The sequence below is a fragment of the Anopheles coluzzii genome, chromosome 2, assembly GCF_943734685.1.
Source record: "Anopheles coluzzii chromosome 2, AcolN3, whole genome shotgun sequence".
NCBI classification, from domain to species: Eukaryota; Metazoa; Arthropoda; class Insecta; order Diptera; family Culicidae; genus Anopheles; species Anopheles coluzzii.
Window position 1 is genome coordinate 43,871,535 of NC_064670.1, and position 10,567 is coordinate 43,882,101.

The following is a 10,567-nucleotide window of genomic DNA, read 5'->3' on the forward strand; positions in this document are numbered from 1 at the left end:
AGATAAATAGTAAAGGATGAGGGTTAACTTACAATAGGTCAGAGTTAGTTTTTCTCTCCGAATTGTTTTTGTTTTTAATGAATGTTCTTGTAATTAAATTCACTAGGATTTGTTCATTTCACTAGAATTTGAAAACAAAAGAGAAATAAAATAGAGAGAAAAAAATCTATACATATACTGCAATAAAATTTGTCATCAACAAACTACAAAAGATTTATAAACATCAAATGTTATCATTGGTCTAAACAGCTTTATTTTCAAATTGTAGATATAAAATAAATCATAATATTTGGTGGTGTTTTATCCTATTGTACATAAAGTTCAAAGATTTCAGCAAAGGTTGACGGTTGTACATTTATCTTTTATGTTATATGCGTGTTTTTAGTAGCGTCAATGCGCTGTGATAAGGATCGCCGACCAACAATCTGCGTCCTGAGGTTGCAGCATTTATTAAATAAAACATTAAATATGTTTGTTGTTTTTTACCTTCCACCAATATCATTATCCAAGTTTGTACGATATCACACAGGGATTATAAAATTGTTGTTTTTGTTTTGTTTTCGGTTCTTCTCTATAATATTAACTTTCTCGCATGGTTGGTTACCTTCCCAATATAGCTGGTAGCTTAAAGTCGCTCGAGGACGTGTCAATGTCCAATAGCATACACATTCTCTGTTTCGAAGCACATGTCACAAGACGACAGATTGACCTACCTTACGTACATTTTATCCTAACGATAAATAATGTATTGCTCTTCAAAGATTATTGTTCGACCTTAAGGGACTCTCTACTAGAACCCACTATTATTCGCTAAATTTCGACACACCGGTGGCTTCAGTTGCTCCTTTCCACGTTAGTGTTTGTGGGACCTTGCTTTACATATTATGTTGAAAAGAATGGGTAATTTTGAGCACGCTGTTCTCACAAACTGGTTTTTGATCGCAAGCTACGAATAAACTGTTTAATGATCTTCCCTTTGCTCTACACAAAGTATTAGCTCACGAACGATTCAACTGTACTCGTACAACACCGCGTAGAGCTGGCTACTGATCATGGAAGGAGATATGGAGTGCGTACTAGCTTGAGCTGCGGATAATACAAAGCAACAAGTACAAACAAGGAAAAATTGAAATAATTTTAATCCGAGGATCGGTTCCACAACTAAAAGGTTTGACAATTTACGTACAATTTTCTAGGACTTTAGTGATGAACATGAACATGGTAGGAGCGTGTTTATTTGAATTTCGATTTTGAAACAGGTCTGCTTTAGATGTGAAACATAAATGAGTTGAAACGGTCCACCAGGGACAACACATTTGAAGTATTTTCATTACATTCAAAGACACGCACAGCCAGGCAACTGGGGTTGCTGTATTACTTTTTTATTATTTCAATATGTTTGAATCTGTTTCAATTTTGGTGTCAGCATGTCATTAGGTACCTTTTCCACGCTAGTAACTAGTAAAACAGTACAGTGATGTGGTACATATAACAATAAATTAAAAACTATTAACGATGGCACTTTGAAGAGCTAACTAACGCTGACTAACAGTAATAAAACAATATAAACAACCAAATAGAATTGAAGATTGATTTGTGCTTGCACAGGTGGTAACAACACAGTGAGTTTGAGTAAGAAGCTTTCAATTGTCAACATAAATATATATATATATACCTATATTTCACTCATAGTTCGACACATAAAGTCCAGTCAAGAACGTTCACTAGAAGATCTATTTGTGTGTGCTACAACCGATTAGTCATATAATGTGAGTAATAGAACTGGGATTGCTTTTGGTGTTCATGCTGCTGTATCCAAATCGTATAGGGTTACATATTAAAAAACCCAAACATGTTTTGTCCACAACATTATTTCAAATAGAGGGCCTTCAAAAGTCTACTCTGTTTTGTTTTTTCTTATATCTGTAGCGTCTGTTTAAGGTCCTGTGACTCGTAGAAATGGTTTTTATTGCAAATTTGGATGTTAGCTTCAGTTTTCATCTATACTATGTATATGGGTTCTAGTGGAACACGAAGTAACGTACTAGAAATATCAGACACGGTATAAAGAGAGGAAACGAAACATAGTTAATAATGTACAAAATACAAAAGAATATAATTGAAAATGCAATTTAGACCATAAAAGATAACAAAAGATAACATCATGTTACAACATTGTAAAAAACACAACAAACAACAATAATCAAGCATTTAACCTAATATTAGTGGGAGAAAATGGCTACTAAAAATAAAAAGACACAAAATAAACACCAAATATGGAGAAAGCCTATGAATGGCAAATGCACATTGGCGTACAGTGAAATTAGTGGTTATTTCGTGCTGATTTGCTGAATTAAAGGTACCAATCTACACGACTAACCATTCTTACATGTTTATGTTATGCATTCCTAATGTACGCTGCATTATTGCTTATGTTTAAGCACTATCCGAATGGTAACAGTATGCTTCATTTTGTTTGCAAGGAAGTGTGGTTTATCGGGCTTATTCATAAATTCAGATATATCGACTAAAAGCTATATGGTACGCTTTATTTGTAGGTCACTGTTAACACAACCTTGCTACCTGCAAGCGATGAAACAAGCTTTTAGAAGATAAAATGACGATCTGCACTACATATTGCTTGGAATAGCTTGCTACACTAGCTATCGAGACGATTTAAGATTTGCATTGCGCATACAAACAACCAATATTGAACATTGCATATTGAGGAAATTCCTTAGCGAGGATAAGGTTAATGGCAGATTGAATAATTGTTTGGGTTAGTGTGTATGTAAGAAGTAAAGGGTTTGAATAACAAAAAAAATTCTCGAGGTGCTTTTATGAATTTTTTTTCAAATAATTGATATGCATTAGTTTGCTTGTATGCAATAGGTTTAATTAAAAAAAAATGAATTGATTAGCGAAAAAACGCTACGAAGAAACTACTTTTGACAAATAACGCTTGTGTATGGTCAGTTTGGTGTAACGCCAATCGGTGTTTCTTCTTCTAACGCAATCTGATCGTCAGAAGCGATTTGTGTGCTCTTTATGCATTTGTAACGCAACGAGGTGTGAACTAGAGTTAGACACTATTGGTAGTCAGAATACGATCAGCTATTACAATGCTTATTACTACACTTTTTTGTGAAAAATAAATTGTTTTGTTATTGTGTTCGTGTGTGTATGTTTTTTTTTGGTATAGGACTACGACACACGAATGTCATATAGGTGAAAGGACATAGATGTCACAGGCAGGTATGCTTTCATAGTTTGATTTGGTTTAAAATTTTGGGATAAGGGCTAGCAAGAAGAGTGTTTCCCGAACGGTCAACGGTCGGCAGTCCGGCACTGTTACTTCTCAGTGTGGCCGATAGTGCGGATCGGTATCGTTAAAGGATGGCTTACCTCTACCATTAGCTAGATTCAGGGCACTGGTACCGCAAGTGGCCAGATGCGGGCTATGATCGCTGCGGGTGCGATTGTTCAGAAACTCGCGAATGTGTTGCACGATCAGATCAATTGCCACTGGAATGAGGAGAACAAATAGAAGAATTTGTTAGTGCAATTAAATGAACAAATATTGGTTTGGGATACAATTTGTACATGGAATCGAGTTTTTTGCTTCAGAATGTGAAAGAATTGGCTTTTATAAGCAAAGATTACACAAAATTTAAGGCAATACAAGTCACCGAACTGATAGTGCATCATCCGTCGAAAAAAAAAGGGAAACTGAAGAGTACGGGACAGTGGACGTAATTAGAACCAGCGATGGGGCTTGTAGGGTGGAACCACATAACCGAGCGTATACCCAACAAAATGATATACAGTATGATAAACACGAAAACAAAATGAAATAAGTCGTACCGATGTATGTGTGTTCGAAAAATGTCCTCTTTATTGTGCCATACACAAATCATGCCTTATCGGATTATTCGTTATTGGTCTTAACGGTTGTATAATCACCATTCGCTTCGATTATCGGTTATACTTGTTCGTTTTCCTGTTTTGTTTTTCTTAAACGCTAGCCATTTACACACTTTCCGTGTTCAACGATGACGTTTGGGACCGAAGATAAACCGGAGTGTCTTGCTGTCATAACGATAGTCCAGTCTAGTGAGACCTTCAATTGAGGCTACCTTTACCAACTTGGTTACTTATTATGCTACTTGACAACAACTCACTGATTAGTAGGATAAGATAAAGTTTTAGGTCGATATTCAAGAATAGATTTTAACAGACCGGCAGTGGCGCAAACTGATAACTGCAAAAAAGGAATGTGTTTGGCGGGGGATATTTCCGAATCCAAAAGAATAATGAATTTAAGAACGGAAGGAATGGCTAATACAAACGGCATTCAACAGGACCTACATATTGAAATGCATAAATGCAAGCGTAGGAATTTGTGGCACACGGGGCGGATGGCCTTATAAAGGCCAATGTTTTAACAGGTGCAGTATGGTAGAACAATATAACATGATTGATTGCACAGCTGCAAATTAAAGATAAAATGTGTATACTGCTACTACTTTTAAAGAATGACGATTCGTTACTATGGTTGTTAAATTAGTTAATCAGTTGGCTTTCGAAAACGTTAATATTGTAACAAAGTAAGACAAAAGGAAAAAAAATGCAAAAATAAATAAACCAGAAGCTTATTCATTTGTTTTGATCAGTCTATGTAATGGTTTACCGTAAAGTTTTAGGGATGTACTTTAGTAAGTAATTGTTATGGTCTATTACTATGATTATGGTTAAGGTATCAAATTCCCAGTGAAAAACGGTATAAAAATAGCTGTCATGCAGTATGTTAGCCTGGAACATTAAATTTGGCATGCGTTTTTGCTGAGGTGTTTTGCCGTTACGCCTATATATCTTCTCTAATAAGTAGGACCGAGTGTGCAACTTCGGCAGAAATAACATTGGATGCGTGAGGTGAGGCGCACTGTTTTGTTTGTTTGTTTGTTTTTTTTCAATTGTGTGCATGTTTGTATGATCATTTGCTCTTATCCTCTGACAACGTTTTATACGTGACACCAATGACACATAAGTCCTACTGTGGTTGTATGATGATCGCTGCAGAGCTTATTTCTATTGCAGAGGACCAATATGACCAACACACGACCCCACGCGATTTAATGCCCGTTCTGGTTGAGTCCGCCACTCGGATGCAAGATCTCATTAATGTGATGCACTATCAGATCGATCGCAACTGTAAAATGTTAGAAAAAGATGAGCAAGAAAAATAAGAGAAACGTCCAGTAGAAACCATTCGCTACCCCGATGTGTTATTTGGCGCAAACTATTTAATTGATCGCACGGAATGAAAGACCAGCCACGGCGCATGAACTTCAGGGTTCGAAATAAAAGTCAAGAATATATGATTTATTTTGCACAATACAAGTTATTCAACTGAGCCCTAAGGAATAACAATAACACAAAAACTCAATATGGTACATCGCTTGACAAAAAGCGTTTTAAATTTGATAGTCGAATGGAAAATTTAAACAATATCATAAAGTTCACGTGTCAAGATAGCGAATAATACGAGTAAAGTGAAAACAAAATTAATTCTTTATTGCGAAGTTATCGCACGAAAAAGAGCAAATAAGTAAAAAAGTAATAAAAACAATAATAATTTTCAAAGAATAGTTTTACTGATGTTTTGCAATCAATGGAATTATGTATTCCTGAATAATACAAACATAAATTTGTTGATTGATTTAGTATTAAAAAAATGAATCATTCAAATTGTGATAGAATGATATATAAAAATGCACCTAGTTTGATCATAGTGATAAACAATAATTAGTTATAGGTCCAGATATTTTGAAATTCAATTTACCTGTATTGTCAGCTCCTCGTGGTATGACAACGTCAGCAAACTTTTTAGTCTGAAATGGACGAATCAGTAGTGATGTATTAAACAGTAATGTAGTGTTTTAAAACAATGAATGTTAATTGATGATCATACCGGTGAGCAAAACTCTTCGAATGCTGGCTTTACGAAATTCATGTACGCATTCAGCACCTGATCCAAGTCTCGTCCTCGTTCGTTAATGTCACGTGGAACTGGAACACAAACATAGTTTAGAAGCAATATCACATGACGCAGCACACCAAATAAACGGGGCTGTACGGGTCATCATTACCTCTTCGGGCCAGCCGGGTGTCCGAATCGGTATCGACAAATAGCTTCATGTGAAAGAGATCTCGAATGGCGGGAAAGTAGAACACCAGTATGCCCTCGAACAGTACCACGTCGGCCGGGTAGATGGTGATTTTCTTTTCCGGACAGACGGCATTCCGGCGGTAGTCATACTCGCTAATCTCCACCTTTTTGCCGTGCAGAATGTCCTGCAGCGTTTGCAACATCAAATCCTCGTTGAACGCGCTCGGATGGTCAAAGTTAAAAAGACCCCGTTCGGCGCGCGCCTTTTCCGAATCCGACAGCTCGCGATAGAAACTATCCTGGCTGATAGTGACGACCTGTGCACCGATTGGAATGAAAACAAATGCATGTTGGGGTGCTGTGTAAGTGATCACTGATTACGTAAATGAGTGGGACGCTTTGTTTGCTCACTTGGCGCTGGGTATGGTCCATATCAGCTTGGCCTAGTTGTTCCATGATGCGTTTGCATACGGTCGACTGCGGGAACAGGGTAAAACGGAGCAGATTGCGTGTTGGACGGTCAGTGTATGTTTTATCAATTGATGGTGCATGCAGATGACGAACGACTATATTTGGCACCGTTTTCAAGGCCGGGGCCATACTTTTGATTCGCACTGCAGACTGCGCAGCAATCCCACGGGCGATACCCTACGCTCACACGTTACACCTACCTTTCCGCTGGCCGTTCCACCAGCAACGCCAATTAGAAAGGGTGTTTTCACGCCATCCGCAGCACCGCCATTCAATCGTGCACCATTTAAACACTCTCCGTCACCCATTGCTAAGGATTGGGGTAAGTTTTCCTCACTTTGCACCACGGGAAACGGGGAAAAATAATCCGCACGATGGCAGTGCGCAAAACGAAATTATTTTCACTGTAATGACATATGGGGTGTGAGGGACTGACAGACAGTTTATTTATGTTTTGATAGATGCTGACAGCCAGTGTGGCCAGATTTGTTGGCGATTTTTGGTAGGAGCGGCAATATTTTATCGGTAGTACAGTGGAGTGCCGTTTTTACGGGTACCTTTTATCCGATTTTCCGTTTATCCGTGCTGTAGAGAAATGACAGTTCAATACAAAGTTGACATTGCGTTATGAGGAAAAAAAATTGAAAAAGCGGTTATAAGACCACATTGTCGTAACAAAAAAGAAAACACTATAAAGTAGAGCGTCAATTATCCGGGCAGCTCGGGACCGGACGGTTGCCAGTTAATCGATTTGCACGGATAATGGCCCAAGAAATATCAAACGTCCAAATAAAACATATGAAATGCACTAGTTTTATTATTAATTCACCTAGAATCAATCGATTAATCGTTAGTAGAATATTACTTAAATCAATAACTGTAGATTTAACAACTGTTCATGAACAAAAATGAATTTCGAAAATACCTCTAGACACTACAGAGCTGCACAACAAACTGGTTATCCAATTGACTATCGCTGCAAACTTTCGCCGTACGTATGAACAGCTGTCAGATTTATGAGCACGGTTAAGCCGCCCGCCGGTTAATCCGTCCCCGGATAATCGACGTTCTACTGTAAATCATGGCAAATTTCGAATATTATCATTGGAAAAAGATGAAATTCATAAAAACTGGGTTATTTTTATCATAAAATAAGAAAATTTTCCAAAACTCAATCAGGAATCGGTGATAAAATATATCATTTGACTCATTATCCGTGTTATTCGCATATCCGGGCGAGGTGAAGTCCCGAGAAGCCCTGATAAACGGCGCTCCACTGTATTTGATAGGAGTTTCAATTTGTATCGGTAGTTTTCGGTATGTTTTGAAGTTTTAAGCGGAGGAGGGGGGGGGGGGCGGGATTCTTATCTGCACGAGAAAATACATCCTTTTTTTATTTAAAGGAGATGCATCAGACTTGGTCCATAGCGGTCATACGAATGAGGCCTTTCTTAAGTGTTGATCTGAAAACTGCACTAGGGATTCTAAGCCAACGAAGGATTGAGATGTACATTTCCTTTTGAGCGCCTAAGCGCCACAGATTAAGCTTAAACGACTGGAAAATTGAATATCCATAGAAAAAAAAATGAAAACTCCATCGCTTCACTTGTTTGCTCAATAGATGGCGTATTACAACTCATCATCAAGTTTCATCTTATCATGACCTATATAGCCTTCTAACTTTCTGAGCAAAAATCTATATGATTGGTCGTGTGGTCAGATACGTGGGTATCAACACCAACGACCATTACTCAAATCTCACTTGCTTTAGTGCTGGTGGTGGTGGCACTTGGGGCATCTGTTGGTGGGATACCCCAACCAGTTGAGCTTCATCGCTTGGAGGAGAGCTTTCTCATTTCCTCTGTACTGTTGTATGGTTTTGCATTGAAGTTATGCATCGCTAGAACTAGAACGGCGATACGATTGTTTAAATACTAAACTCCAATGATAACCACCAGCACTGAAGCAAGTGAGATTTGAGTAAGAGTCGTTGGTGTTGATACCCACGTATCTGACCACACGACCATTCATATAGATTTTTGCTCAGAAAGTTAGAAGGTTATATAGGTCATGATAAGATGAAACTTGTCGAAACACATTGTAAGAAAAGGATGGCAATATAATGATGAGTTGTAATACGCCATCTATTGATCAAACCAATGAAGCTGTGGAGCTTTCATTTTTTTTCTATGGATATTCAATTTTCCAGTCGTTTAAGCTTAATCTGTGGCGCTTGGGGCGCCACCAGCTTTTTTGCTATTTTTAGAATGCATGAGTCGTTTGCCGTCTGCTAAACGAAGTCTTTCTATATTCCGTTTAGGTAGAGTGCTTGAGTCGTTTAGAAGCAGTTTAGTGGTCGTTTAGTGGATTTCTGGCACTTGGGGTGTCTCAATGATTTTTTCTATGGATGGTATGGCCGGTCTCGTAGTACAGTCGTCAACTCGTACAACTTAACAACATGCCCGTCATGGGTTCAATCCCCAAATAGACCGCGCCGCCATACGTAGGACTGACTATCCTGCTATGGGGGGGAATCAATTAGTCACTGAAAGCCAAAGCCCACAAGTGGGTACAGGCAGGCCTTGACCGACATCGGTTGTTGAGCCAAAGAAGAAGAAGAAGAAGGTTTTGTCTGGGTATGTTACTATGGTGTGGATTGATTTGCTGATGTAATATAATGAATGTGTAGTAATAGTGTGATTTGGCTTTCCGAAAAGTGTTACAATGTCTCTATAGCTGATAGTGTGGTTTATAATAAGTTCTGTTTAGCAGATATGCTACACCATATTAAATATGGAGTTCACTACACTAAATCATTTGAGAAATGGTTTTATGACTTTTCGGTCAGTATTACAGGTGTCCCCCGAGATACGACTGTATTTGGGACCGAAAAAATGGCCCAAAGCAAGGCGTAAGTCGAAATAGTCGTATGTCGAATATCTGTCAATGTTAAGTTTAAAACCGAAGTTGAAGAGGCGAAATCTATGATATTGTGATTTTTGTTTGAAATAATGTTTGATAATGTATTAATTCTACACCGAAGGTCATTTACGCGATATAAATATCAAAGATCGGCTAGTTGTAGAATCTTTGGAAATGTGTTTGTAACGGTTTTCAGCACAGAAATTCAAAAAATACATCAATTTCTTCTCACTGACAACTATTCACTGTCAAAATCAAAATCGTCGTATCTGCGAATCGTCGTAACTCGACGGGGTCGTAACTCGACGGGGTCGTAACTCGGGGGACGCCTGTATAAGAAAATGAATCGGTAGGTTTACATACCAGAAATCGGTAGGAATACAGATAAATCGGTATTTCTGGTCACTCTGCTGAGAGCAGCTCGTTTGGTTTATGGAAGCGCTTTAATAACTTACACATTTCATTCGCCAGAAGAAACTGGGAAAAGATAACTAATGGAGCTTTACCACAAGAATAGTTGTAAGAAAATAGGATAAAAAGTCTCGCAAGATAAGCCAGAGAATTTATTACAAACGAACTGGCGGAATAAAAAGACTTATTTTTTTGGCAACAGCTCAAATACAACCAAAAAACTTAAACGTGTTCTGCATTAAATTATTTTTCCGCAGTTTTCTAACAATAACCAATATATATAATTAATGAAACACAACAATCCAAAAATATCACAACCTTCAAGATGGCTTGAGAAAGCAGAAACATGTCATCATCATCGCAGGTCTGAGAATATGGTATATTAGTGATGGGTACAGTTGCCAAAAATCCACCAGCTCCGGAAGGTAGGTCCGCCCAGCATTATCCGGAGTGTTTCGGAATCGTCAGGAGTCGTCCGGAGTCTTTTAGAGTCGTCAGGAGTTGGCTTTAGTCAGAGTCATCCGGAGTCGTTCGGAATCGTCGGAGTTGTCGGAGTCGTTCGGAGTCGTTCGAAGTCGACTGGGTTTTTTATGG

General features: G+C 38.2%; 1 protein-coding gene across 3 annotated transcripts; it reads right to left on the minus strand.

The window, feature by feature from the left end:
• Positions 1–230: 230 nt before the first annotated feature.
• On the minus strand, positions 231–7,079 carry LOC120949484 (uridine-cytidine kinase). 3 transcript variants are annotated; one of them, XM_040366808.2, is made up of 7 exons: positions 6,841–7,079; positions 6,581–6,646; positions 6,150–6,486; positions 5,972–6,069; positions 5,843–5,891; positions 3,406–3,525; positions 231–1,086 (listed from the first exon to the last, which is right to left on the minus strand). In XM_040366808.2, the coding sequence occupies exons 1-7, from the start codon at positions 6,946–6,948 to the stop codon at positions 1,010–1,012; spliced, it is 855 nt and encodes a 284-aa protein (XP_040222742.2). In that variant the 5' UTR covers positions 6,949–7,079; the 3' UTR covers positions 231–1,009. The 3 variants fall into 3 exon arrangements, with proteins under 3 accessions (XP_040222742.2, XP_040222745.1, XP_040222746.1); XM_040366811.2 differs by having other exon boundaries at positions 231–2,044; XM_040366812.2 differs by lacking the exons at positions 231–1,086; positions 3,406–3,525 and adding an exon at positions 3,870–5,209 and having other exon boundaries at positions 6,841–7,078.
• Positions 7,080–10,567: the final 3,488 nt, after the last annotated feature.